Source organism: Tenebrio molitor, chromosome 8 (assembly GCF_963966145.1).
Source record: "Tenebrio molitor chromosome 8, icTenMoli1.1, whole genome shotgun sequence".
Lineage (NCBI taxonomy): Eukaryota > Metazoa > Arthropoda > Insecta > Coleoptera > Tenebrionidae > Tenebrio > Tenebrio molitor.
This window is the reverse complement of record NC_091053.1, coordinates 1,183,748-1,196,465: the sequence shown is the minus strand read 5'-3', so window position 1 is coordinate 1,196,465 and position 12,718 is coordinate 1,183,748. Positions and strand designations below refer to the sequence as shown.

Below are 12,718 nucleotides of genomic sequence, written 5' to 3'. Positions count from 1 at the left end.
GCAGGAAAATTCCTAACAGTTTGTTGTACACGCCTGTTGCAAATGGAAGTTGTTGGCGTCTTCGTTGAGGGTGGCGAGGCAGTATAATGGGTATTATTCACTCGGATGATTCCACCACTCGCCTACGGCTCGTGTTGCAATTTTCGTCCTCTTGAATAAAAGCCATCGTTATACGCTCATTGAAGAATGTACTATTTTTCTAAAGAATTAAAAATATCTCAAAAATAAACAATCCTCTTTCTGGTGTTTGTCAAAATTTCTTCTTCTTCGTTCTGCTTTGATCCTTCACTGCTTCCCCTTTTGCGTTTTCTCTGAATTTGAAAAAAATTGAAACAGTCCTAGCTCCCTAACTGAGGCAGCTAGGCAGATGAATCTTGCACCTTTTGATCCCTCCTTCATCGCAGTTTCTTCGGTCTAAAAGTGATTAATCAAATCCAAAAAAATCGCAAAAAAATTTTTTTTTTCAAAATTTTCCCTCCAATTTTTTGTACATGGCTTTGGCGCAATAAATCCTCATCAAGCTCTGTCACGTAGATCACCACTGATCTGGATCGATTCACACTGGAGAAAATTTTTGAATTTTCTACCTGTCCAAGTCAGTTTTGGCACAATATCTCGCTTATTTTTAGAGCCACGGAGACGATTTTGGGTTCGTTGCATTCGGCTCGTCCTCCTGGTTAATTTGGGGTTAAAAAGTTGAAATTCGGTTGACAATCAGCAGAGATATCGGGTCTCAAACTTGACCTGGAGGCTCCAAATGGCGCGCCCCCAGTTGACAAAATGGCGTCAGTGGGCGGAACTTTCGCTATTTCTGAATTCAATTCGTCCAGTTCTTTGATTTAAATTTGACTGGGAAGAAAAAAAATCCGCCAACATCCAAAGAGTAAAAGGCAACTCTCAAAATCAAAATCTGAAATCTTCTTTTTTGTGTTTGAATATTTTTCAAAATTTCTTCTGGTTTTCTTCGGTTTGTCGTCCTGTTTCAGAATGAATCATCTCGACTGGCATAATCAAACCCACTCTGTTTCTTCGCTCTGCTTTGATCACGTAATAAACAACCGCCTTTCCTCCACAGCAAACACCTCCTCAACGTCTTCACCACTTCCTCCGAATTTCCATCTCGCTCCGTCAGCCACTCGCTCAATTTGTCTCCTTTTTCGTCGCCTCTAATTAATTCGTTTTCTTCGTCTCGATTAGAACCGCTACTAACCCAATCCCACCGTCTAATAACCCCAAATTGAGTTAATTAATCGGAAATGAATCAATAGTCCCGGCATACGGTGCTTTTCAGAGCATGATGCGAGTACGGCGATGGTTCCATCATGACCATTAGTGCTTCCATTTGACGGCTTTATTTCTAATTGACTGCGCGAATCCGACCCGGAAGCGCCTCCGCCGATCGACATTTTTCAGCAGTGACCCCCCATTTTCAGTACCGGGGCGCCTCCGTGTCTGTTAGCGACGCAACTACAAAGCGATGCCACGAAGAGCAGGAAGTGAAAATTGTGGGTCAGTAAAGAAGTTCTTCGATGCTGGAATGCTGGCTGACCTTGACTCGACGAACACAAAATTCGAAGGACCTCTTCGTCGATCATCAGCTGTGTTAGGTGGTCTCGCCAAACAAAAAAATTGACAACGTGAGAGCTTAAAATCAATCTCACACAAATACACCTTTCTTGGATTTTATTTCTCCAACTATTTTTATTCGAAATCTTGATACACTTTAACATAAAACAACGAAGTTTCAGATTCGTCTCAAACGTTTTTACTAATTTGGACCACGAACGTCGCCTTACAACAAGATGACGCAACACCCCACACCGCAACGAAATTACAAAGCTCTTGAAGCTAATAGCACGACTGCTCTCGGCTGTCTTGCACAATCGATAATTGCAATTTTAAAAAATTAAATAAAGGATTCGGCGGTTTTCCAAAAATACATTTTTTGGCACCATCGAACCGGAACTTCTTCTCGAGCGGATCTGGTCCAAAATCCGCGGCCCCTTGTGGTGATTTGCATCAAAATCCAGGATACAATTCCAAATAAAAAAGTGTCGTTTTCTACGCAGACGTAAAAGTATTTGAAGAGTGTTGCGGCGAAGAAGTGGAACGAGGAATGCACAGCGTGCGCGCTAATATATTGTCGTAAATTAGACGGCTTGCCTAAAGAATATAATTGTCACATCCTACACGACACCGGCTATTAAGTTGCATGTTATGAAATAGTTATGTCCATAGAGAGAAAAGAAAAAGAGAAAGAGAGCAGTTTTACGTCTGAGCTGGCGTTGAAGTCTCCGAGAAAACTATTTTTACATCGGCGAAGCCGCCGAGGAATACTAACAAAATTAAAAAAGTAAAAAACCGGCTGTGAAATCACCCCAGTTGTCCAATCTTTTTGAACATAATGTTTTATTTATTTTACATAAAAATGTGTGGCTCTGGGTGGCGCCAGTTCTACGAACCTTCTTCTCAATTCCAAATAGAGTTCAAGCCTTGCTTGACACAATTTCGTTCCGAAAGAATTCGTGTTTCCTCATTTGACATCTTCAAGATTCTTCTTTTGCTTAATTACGGATTATTTATATTTATGTGAAAGGTGAAAAACGAATCGAATATTATGCGCCATCTCGCATTACATTTCCCCACACCGGGCCGTGTTTATGTAAATTCACCTTAATTAAATCCGTTTATTTGCTTTTCAGCGTAAATTACCGACCAGTGGGAAAAATTTCAATGAAAGTGGATATCTTGAACGTGGAGCGGAGATTGCGCATCGGATACGCTTTTCGGTGGCCGCGAAAAATATCCGACTCGGATGGGATTTTTTGCGAGGAAGCTTCTCAGATTACAACTTGGAACAGACGAATCTATTAAACAAGAATGCAAAACGATTTCAATTTGTAAAGCGCGATTTGTGCATGATTTTCAAAAAAAATTCAGACAAGCAAATTGTTTGCAAGACGCAACCTCGGTAACGGCAAGTGTGCTCACTCTGATGCTCTAATTGTGAGAAAGTTTCATTTGGATTTTAAGTTTTTTTTAATAAAGTAAAACATCATCTCCTCCCGTGGGGAAGCCTCCATTGTTATGTAAATAATTATTTTGCATTGAAATCTTCAGAATAATTGTATCTACAATAAATCTTATGAAATATTCAGATTAGCATAATTTGGTTTGCAAATGGAGAATCAACGAAAAATTTGGCTCCATATGCAGTTCCTAGATCTCACAGATCTTGAGGTTCTATGGAAAAGCAATAAAAAGCATGAATGACTCGAGAAATAATGATGGAATGGTTGAATGAATTCAGCAGCAAAAAGCAAACATCAAGTGTTATTGTGGACCACCAGAATAGGAAGATTTAAAAACAATCTATTTACAGTGATATTCAATGGATTTTAAAAAAAAGGCAAATTGGACGACCAGTTTTTAGACAAGAAATCAATGAAGTTAGAACTTTTATTGAGCGATTATTAAAAAACTCACTAGGACTAGGTGAAGCCCCATATTTTTTGTTAGAAATTTTACCCACAAAAACTCAAAATAATTGTTTTCGAAAAAGTACAAATTGTATTGTTTAAATCTTGAAACTGATACAAAAATTAACGAAGAGTCATGTTACTGTTCATTTTGACACGAATTCGATTTAAAACGATTATAAATCGTCGGAATCGTTATAATATTCTAACCTCAATCGGCTGTCAACACAGTAGAACTCTGACAACGTCGCCTTCAGAGACCAAGCGCGCGAAGATTTTTTTCTTCACTTCTCAAATTCGTTCGTCTTGTTTTTCCACTTCATTATTTTTTGTTATACGCCGGAACTGTGTATTTGCAGATTAATTTCTTCAAACAGTTTTTTACGATTTGACGTCCTCGATGCGTCTACTAACACAACGTTGCCATATCTATTTCGCCTAAATGTCAACACGAGCAAATCAATTAAAATGTTTAGTTTAGGGCCACGAATAATGTAAGTTCTATTCTTTTCTTTATTCAAATTAACCAAAGAGAACCTTTATCAGAGCACGCCAGACACTCCGCGAGTCATCTGTGAATAGAAAGCGGAAGCTCGGACGCGAACCGTAATCACAGACTAAAGATATATATTGACCTGACCGTAATGTAGCAAACAAACCTCGAAACAACTGTTTATGTAAACTGTAACGTAACTGTGAACCCTGGCACAGTTTTGACCTCCCCTGTACCATTTCCGGGTGTCCTGTTGGTCCCACAACGATTTCACGAATTCCTGTAGTTCATTGGCGGTGAACCAGATGGCACTCTCAAATGTGTCATTTCTGGTGTTCCCCAAGTGCGACAATTTGTCTTGGTGCGTTGAGGACGGGCAAGAATAAACAACAATCGTTATGAAAAGATTTATATTGACTTATTTATACAACCAAACAACAGCTAAAGGGTAAACGTGATCATTTAAGTGCAGTCCCTTTGCTTTACAAAATGGAACATTTAAAAAACTTTATATCTTATCAAAGACTGTACTAGTGGAAAATGCTCACAGTTCTCGAAGATACGGATCAACTACAATTCCTAACAAACTGTTTTTAAATTATTGTATACAATTATTGTATCCGATGTTAAATATTGTCTAATTACAAGTTGTTTTTAGAATAAATATTAATTTAACATTTGGCACATTGTGACTATTACATTTACAATAATATTGAGATCAGATATTTAAATCACAATATTGTAATAAGTCTAAATTAGCATCGATCTTGTGACTGAATATGGCGAACGAATCAGTTGTTGGTGAAGTTTATTTTACGCGATGGAAAAATGAAACAAGTTCTGTGTTGTTCTCGTTGTTTTGTTTTTTTCTGCTTTTGGATTATTTCTTAACAAGGCTAAGTCGCCAGACCCGTATTTGATATGTACGTTTTACCAAATTACGAGCACGATTAAGTAACTTCTCGTAACATTAAGCGTAAAAATATGACAGTTTCTTAGCTATAATATAACACACAGTTACGAAAAAACACAAATTTTTATGAAACAATATTTTTGGCCACGGCGAGTTTTTAAAAATGTTTCGTCGTGGCATGTTTTATGTTTTTTTTTTTTGGGTTTATTTTTTTATACGTAAATGAAACAAAAAAAAATCACAGTACAATAGTAACGTAAATATCCCCAAATCAACAATCGAAAATTTTCCTACGCACGAACAAAATAATATTCACTGATCTTGTACGATTGCTCACTAAGTTACGGAATGTACAGAAGGCCCCTATTGCCACGAAATCCCATCGGAATGCTTTATTAAATCATTTGATCATCTTTGGTTGTTCAGGTGCATTATGGGAAGTATGTGACTTAAAGTTTTATTGCACGCTAATTCTTTGTACGAAGCCATTATGATATGTTTTATGTGTTTGAATACTTCTAAATCGAATACCGATCTTGCAGTATTGGACAGATCGAAAGGTTCTTCGATACATAAAAATTTCCATTGGTGTGGGTCGTTCTTGGGACTTTTTACTTGTTTACACATTTCGATTGGTAAACGTGAACCGGTACGTACTGAAATGGCATAATGTTGATAGTTAAAATAGGAGTAGTAATGGAAAAAACCGATTAATAAATCACCAAGACATCTCGTGTTTTCGGATTCGAATTCTTTTAAACCTTCTACTTCTCCCTGGACGTCCATGGTGCGGTTTTCGTGAGGATTGAATTCTTCGGGGTGGAGACTGTGAAGGCAGGGGAGGACTGGAGGGAACACTCCACCTGCGAAACAGTTAAAATTTGACATAATTTATTCATTTAGGGAAAAATCGGAAAATCTAGATTTTCATCACCCTAGGGTTATTACAATTTACAACATTAAAAGTTGGCAACGATAATTGAAATTTCAAATTATTTGTTGACCTTGAGATTATTTTATTATTAACGATCGGAACTACATTTCCAATTTTGTTCAATTCAGGTATTATTAAATAGTTGCGAATGAGTTTTGACGTGTCAAGTGGAAGATTTAAAAACCCATTTTAAATGTTGCGGTGAGAAATTCGTGCGTCATGGAGTAAGTAAGGTTATGTTCAAGTCGCACACGATTTTATTATTCTTTAAACAAAACATGAATCTTCCGGTGAAGCTTCTTTTATGAAATCATGTTTAACACATGTAACAACACGTTCTTGCAAAGTTTCATAAAAAGCAGAGCTGGTTGGATAAACTTAATCATTTTTTTTTTTAACTTTTTTCAATATGTTATGGAACAAAGACGGTCGAGTGCAATGAACTGTATGATGCCAAATTGTCTAACATCAAGTTTTTCTAACGAAAAAACACAAGACCCTCTTTGCCCAAGTATTATTCGTAAGTCCCCAGTTACCCAACAAGAGGTAACAGCTTTCCAACTCACATTGCAAGTAATGTATGACCATCAAAGTCCAGGAATAACTCGAAATCGTCATGTTTTTGGCGTCGTTGATGTTGTTGGCTTGCGCCCAGATTTTGACGATGACCACGAGAGGGCGCACCCTCCAGTCCAATTGTGCGTAACAATACAACAAGCGAGTGTTCTGAATGCCGACCACGTTGTTACAATTCAGATCGATCTCGAAACCGGTTTCTTTGTTTTTAAATTTTAAAATCGGCACTTTTGCCATTATCAATTCAGCTTCGCTTGCGAGACCTGCAACAAAAAATAACAATTTAAAAAGACCGAGTCTTTAAAAAACACGTTACCATTCTTCAGTAAAGCCTGTTGCAAGTAGTTCAAATGATGTAACGAATCCACCCGAGGCTCGTTACTGAAGGGCTTCGTTAAAAGGCAAATGTCGATGTCGCTGCCTTCCAAAGCGAATCCGGACATTGTCGATCCCACTAAATATAATCCGTAGTTGTTGAGGGACATCTGAAAGTCGGGATGTTACTCGAATTGTTTTGTTTCAACTGCTTTGTCGTCCTGATAACGTGAAAAATGTTGGCGGGTATTTTTGACAAACTAATTCGAAACTGCTACTCAGTTAATTGTTCAAACACTTTACAAAAATTGTCCCAGAAGTTTTTTTTGGTACTTGGCATCAAGAACAGCTGTGAAAAATCAAATTGTTTTGGGTTTGGAAGGGTTCCTATGTGAATGAGCTATCGCTACCAACATTTGAATAATATAACATTTCAATTGAGAAATTCAAAATTAGGTTTTGCAAGTCTTAGTCTGTGGTAGTTTAGGGGCGAAAGACGTGCACCGCGAAATACTCCAATTTCGCGTGACTTCCCACTGCAAAAAAAGAGAAGTGCCGTAGTTTTCATAACTGTTATAAATTGATTAAACAATTCAAGTGTGTAACAGGGTCTAACGAACCGACTTGCACCATTTTTTTTTTGTGGAAACAAAATTAATTTAACCGGACCAGACTTTTTCACGTTGCGAAACAGTTGAAAGTGAACGCGTCTGTACCCTAAAAAACAAAAATATGGACTTCCACAAGTGCAGTTTGTTGATGTATGTTTCTTCCTTTTGAATTTTGTTGATGAAGACGTCCCACATCGCCTGATTCAGCGGATCCCAAGGTCCACCGTTCAGAAGAAACTGCGGATCGGGATCGATTCTCATCTTGTAGGTTCGCGACTGAAATCGCTTCATCAATCCGTGAACTTTTCGTTCGGTTTCTTCCGGATTCTTGGAAAACCTCGCGCTGTGACCACCACGGAAGTAGTATTTGCTGCAACGACGCGTTTTATTTCTTCTTCTGTGGAGAATAAAACTTACCACCTGTTTTTGTTGTAGTGCACGCTGGGTTGGTACAAATTTGGTTGGTACACCCATGGTCGGTAAAGTTCGTTTTGATCGTTTGCAGACTTTTTTTCGGTCACGGAATGGTCGCACTTTGAACCTATAAAAAACAAAATCAAACAAATGAGTAACAAAACAATTGCATACCCTTATTGTCAGGTGTGTCCCTAGATGAATATGAAACACTGCTCTCATCACTTTCATATTCTCGTGGAGAACTTGCACTGTCACAGTATTTCATGTATTGTCGTTCAAAACTCTTCACTGTTATATTGTTATTACAGTTTACCATTTTTTCATGTAAAGATTGTGGCATCAAATTCAGCGGAATCTTTCTCAACTCTGGCTTGGATTCATTTACATAATTATAACCATTTGCAGTCAGACTGTAGTGTGAATAATCTTGGTTTTCCCCAAAATTAACAAAATCATGCAAGTGATACTCTTCTTTGGACATGCTGTTGTACAACAGTGGTTCATTGATTAAATTCATATTATTTTGGGGAGACATTGTGTGAATTCCAGATGCCATATTTCTAATACTACTCTCACGTCTTGTACAAAACTTCACATTTGATAATTCTCAGTCCATTCTGCAAAAAGATATCGTCAGTTGGACACTTTTTTGGGAAGCTTTTTCAAATGGAAAAAAAATTGCAACGCAAATGTTAGGTTAAGGCTCACCCGGTTTGTGACAAAAATAGTACAACTAAAGCTCACCTAGAAGAGGAAATATTTTAAATAATAATAAAGGATTACGTATAAAACGATAACACAATAAATTAACACATCTTTTACAATTTATTTTTGCTACGATTGCCGCCAAATGACGCCTGCGCGTTCATTTGAAGTGCCAACCTGACAACAATAAAATTGAAAAATAGCAACAAATTTAATGCAGAGATTATCAATCTTGAGCTTGAATTATTTGCAAAAACGCATTTCGGATGCAGTTTTTAACTCATTTAAAATCTTCAGTAAAAACTCTTCCTTATGCTACGTAATTTCAAAAGTAGGTGTTACATGACGGATGTCATAAACACACTGCTAATTTTAACAGCTCGAAATACGAAAGAACGTTAATTATGTGTCAAGTTTTATTCAAATTTAATTGTGGGACACAGAACATTAATAACTTTGAAAAATGTGACAATCGATCCTGTCGTTTTTTTTTTGCAAAGGAATAGACGCAACATTGGAGTTGGAGAAATGACAAGATCGTTAAAAATATAATAGGAGTTTATAATATGTCATGTCCTAAGCTGTAATACAAATTTTTCACTCGTTTTAATAAATTTCTTCAATAGTCTGTGAAATTTCAATTAGATTAGAGGTTATGTTTACATCGGATGACAGCTGTCAATTTTGGTGTTTGTTGCATATCATCGTTACAATAAGTGATTTGTGAATTTATGTCGATATCTCCTTTAGTATTAATTGTGACGGTGATTTGTGTAATTTAATAGCGACAGTGCGATGGCAGATTATTTCCAAGAGATGGGGTGGCAACCCCTCGCCGAAGGCCAGACCCCCAATCATTTATTAAATTTTGTACGCCTGTTGCGAGATTTTAATATTTTTGATGAATCGTTAAGTCAAAACTCGCCCCCTCCGGCGTCAAAGACCGTAGTAGCGAATCTACCGAATGTCACCGTTACCACAGGCGGTATGTAGTTTTATACCTACTTCACATTGTCCAGTTTTTACAAAACATTTTATCTTAGACGTAAAATGTCCTGTTTGTCTTAAGGAGTACACACAAAGTGAAACAGTGAAGAAGTTGCCTTGCAACCACACATTCCATGCTGATTGTATTTTGCCTTGGCTTTCAAAGGTGTGGTGATGATAAAATTGTTTATAAAATTCCAAACAATTGTATTTGTAGACAAATTCTTGCCCCCTGTGTCGGTTTGAATTAGAAACTGATGACGAGGATTATGAAGCGTTCAGAAAAGAAAAACTTCGGGCAAAAGAAAGAGAAGCTGACTTGGAAATCTTACACAATTCAATGTTTTCATGATTTTATTGTAATGAATTTTTTACTATGATGAGCAGTACAATGGTGTTGAATATATTATTTTGTTGGGTATTAAGTAAATAAAGAATTTACTCAGTTAGAGAGACTTTATTTTACTGAGCGCCAAAATCACTACACAAACACAGAACCTCTCTGATTTGGCCAGACAGTTTTTGAACATTACTGTTACGCGGACGCAACGTCAGAAAACGTTACAGAAGACTCTGCTAACGTAAAAACTGTTTTTTTTTTTTTTAGAGATTTCGACGTCAGATTAAGCAAAAAACCGCATTCTTTTTCTTTTCTCTCTTTGGGCATAACTAACTATTTCATAACATGCAATTCATAAGCCAGTGTCGCGTAGGATGTGACAATTATAATTCTTTAGGCAAGGCGCCTAATTTACGACAATGTATTAGCGCGCACGCTGTGCATTCCTCGTTCCACTTCTTCGCCGCAACACTCTTCAAATACTCTTACGTCTGCGTAGAAAACGACACTTTTTTATTTGGAATTGTATCCTGGATTTTGATGCAAATCACCAAAAGGGGCCACGGATTTTGGACCAGATCCGCTCGAGAAGAAATTCCGGTTGTTTGGACATCGATGAGGCCAAAAAATGTATTTTTGAAAAACCGCCGAATCCTTTTATTGAATTTTTTAAAATTGCAATTATCGATTGTGCAAGACAGCCGAGAGCAGTCGTGCTATTAGCTTCAAGAGATTTGTAATTTCGTTGCGGTGTGGGGTTTTGCGTCATCTTGTTGTAAGGCGACGTTCGTGGTCCAAATAATGTCATCATACTAGTAAAAACGTTTGAGACGAATCTGAAACTTCGTTGTTTTATGTAAAAGTGTATCAAGATTTCGAATAAAAATAGTTGGAGGAAATAAAATACAAGAAAGGTGTATTTGTGTGAGATTGATTTTAAGCTCTCACGTTGTCAATTTTTTTGTTTGGCGAGACCACCTAACACAGCTGATGGTCGACGATGAGGTCTTCCGAATTTTGTGTTCGTCGCGTCAAGGTCAGCCAGCATTCCAGCCATCGAAGAACTTCTTTACTGACCCACAATTTTCACTTCCTGCTCGTCGTGGCACCGCTTTGTAGTTGCGTCGTCAACAGACACGGAGGCGCCCCGGTACTGAAAATGGGGGGTCACTTCTGAAAAATCTCGATCGGCGGAGGCGCTTCCGGGTCGGATTCGCGCTGTCAATTAGAAATAAAGCCGTCAAATGGAAGCACTAATGGTCATGATTGAACCATCGCCGCACTCGCATCATGCTCTGAAAAGCACCGTATGCCGCGACTATTGATTCATTTCCGATTAATTAACTCAATTTGGGGTTATTAGACGGTGGGATTGGGTTAGTAGCGGTTCTACTCGAGACGAAGAAAACGAATTAATTAGAGGCGACGAAAAAGGAGACAAATTGAGCGAGTGACAGACGGAGCGAGATGGAAATTCGGAGGAAGTGGTGAAGACGTTGAGGAGGTGTTTGCTGTGGAGGAAAGGCGGTTGCTTATTACGTGATCAAAGCAGAGCGAAGAAACAGAGTGGGTTTGATTATGCCAGTCGAGATGATTCATTCTGGAACAGGACGACAAACCGAAGAAAACCAGAAGAAATTTTGAAAAATATTCAAACACAAAAAAGAAGATTTCTGATTTAGATTTTGAGACTTGTCTTTTACTCTTTGGATGTTGGTGGAATTTTTGTCTTCCCAGTAAAGTTTAAATCAAAACATTGGACGAATTAAATTCAAAAAGAGCGAAAGTTCCGCCCACTGACGCCATTTTGTCAGCTAGGGGCGCGCCATTTGGAGGCTCCAGGACAAGTTTGAGCCTCGATATCTCTGCTGATTGTTAACCGAATTTCAACTTTTTAACACCAAATTAACCAGAAGGATGAGCCGAATGCAATGATCCCAAAATCATCTCCGTGGCTCTAAAAATAAGCGAGATCTTGTGCTAGCCGAAACTGACTTGGACAAGTAGAAAATTTTATCCAGTGTGAACCAATCCAGATTAGTAGTGACCCACGTGACAGCGCTTGATGAGAAAGTTTAATAGGAGCAGGATTCATTGTCTTACAGTTACTTAAAAAAAAGAAGAAGTCAAACATTTTTCAAAAAAGAGTTCAGATTTTCTTCAAAACTACTTTGCTTAATGCAATACAACGTGCCTCAGAAATAAGTACATTAATTTATAACCAGTGACGGATCAAGAACAAAATCGTTATGTACCATTTTTTCGAAATATAATGATCATTACAGTATTTTATTGTCTCCAACTGTCATAAATTCTTATTTTTCTCCTTTGTAAACTGCCTCTTAACTCACCTAAAGCAAAATGATCAGATAACGAACCGTTGCCCTAGACAACACATTCAACGTTACATTTCTGACAGCTCTTGAAAAATTTGTCAAAACTGTCAAAAGCAAATACGAAACCATTTAAAAAAGATTTGGAAGCTTCAGGAACGTCGTTTCAAACAGTAAAATTTTATATGCAACTCGTTTCTGGGGAAATTGGGTTTTTCTATTTGCCCCCGAGGCCTTAAAACCCTCGCTAAACTCGTGTTTTAATCATGTCCCTCGGGCAATTAGAAAAGCCCAATTTATACAGAAACTCGTTGCATAAACATCTATTACCCCCGCATAAATTAACGAACGAGCTGTCCATTGTCTAGTTATTTGACGTAACGACAGTGACCGTGAAATAGTTGTTTTTGTAAAATCAGCGCAAAACATTGTGTTTTTAGAATAAAGTTTTTTCGCTCCCCGGTCGAGACAAGAGGATTACATTTTCAGTCAGTTTTGTTCGACTTCACAAGGCGGGTGTTTACGTGTTGATTCAGTGATAAAATTTTGTGAAAATGGTGCGTTTATTTTCGAATAGTGAATACATAGATATTGTGTTAGTGTATGGTGAAACGT

The 12,718-nt window shown here is 37.8% G+C and overlaps 1 protein-coding gene and 1 long non-coding RNA gene across 5 annotated transcripts; one reads left to right on the top strand and one right to left on the bottom strand.

Annotated features, from left to right (window-relative positions):
- The first annotated feature begins 3,609 nt into the window (after nucleotides 1-3,609).
- Nucleotides 3,610-4,649, top strand: LOC138137355 (uncharacterized). The gene is made up of 2 exons (XR_011161706.1): nucleotides 3,610-3,973; nucleotides 4,026-4,649. It is a non-coding gene; the product is annotated as an uncharacterized lncRNA (long non-coding RNA).
- Nucleotides 4,368-8,808, bottom strand: LOC138137352 (poly(A) RNA polymerase gld-2 homolog A-like). Of its 4 annotated transcripts, XM_069056697.1 has the most exons (8): nucleotides 8,483-8,808; nucleotides 7,910-8,355; nucleotides 7,739-7,862; nucleotides 7,427-7,691; nucleotides 6,712-6,880; nucleotides 6,386-6,658; nucleotides 5,608-5,748; nucleotides 4,368-5,541 (listed from the first exon to the last, which is right to left on the bottom strand). In XM_069056697.1, exons 2-8 carry the CDS (start codon nucleotides 8,292-8,294, stop codon nucleotides 5,294-5,296), a joined length of 1,605 nt encoding a protein of 534 aa, XP_068912798.1. In that variant the 5' UTR covers nucleotides 8,295-8,355; nucleotides 8,483-8,808; the 3' UTR covers nucleotides 4,368-5,293. The 4 variants fall into 4 exon arrangements, with proteins under 4 accessions (XP_068912798.1, XP_068912796.1, XP_068912795.1 ...); XM_069056695.1 differs by having other exon boundaries at nucleotides 4,368-5,748; nucleotides 8,447-8,807; XM_069056694.1 differs by having other exon boundaries at nucleotides 4,368-5,748; nucleotides 8,483-8,807.
- Nucleotides 8,809-12,718: the final 3,910 nt, after the last annotated feature.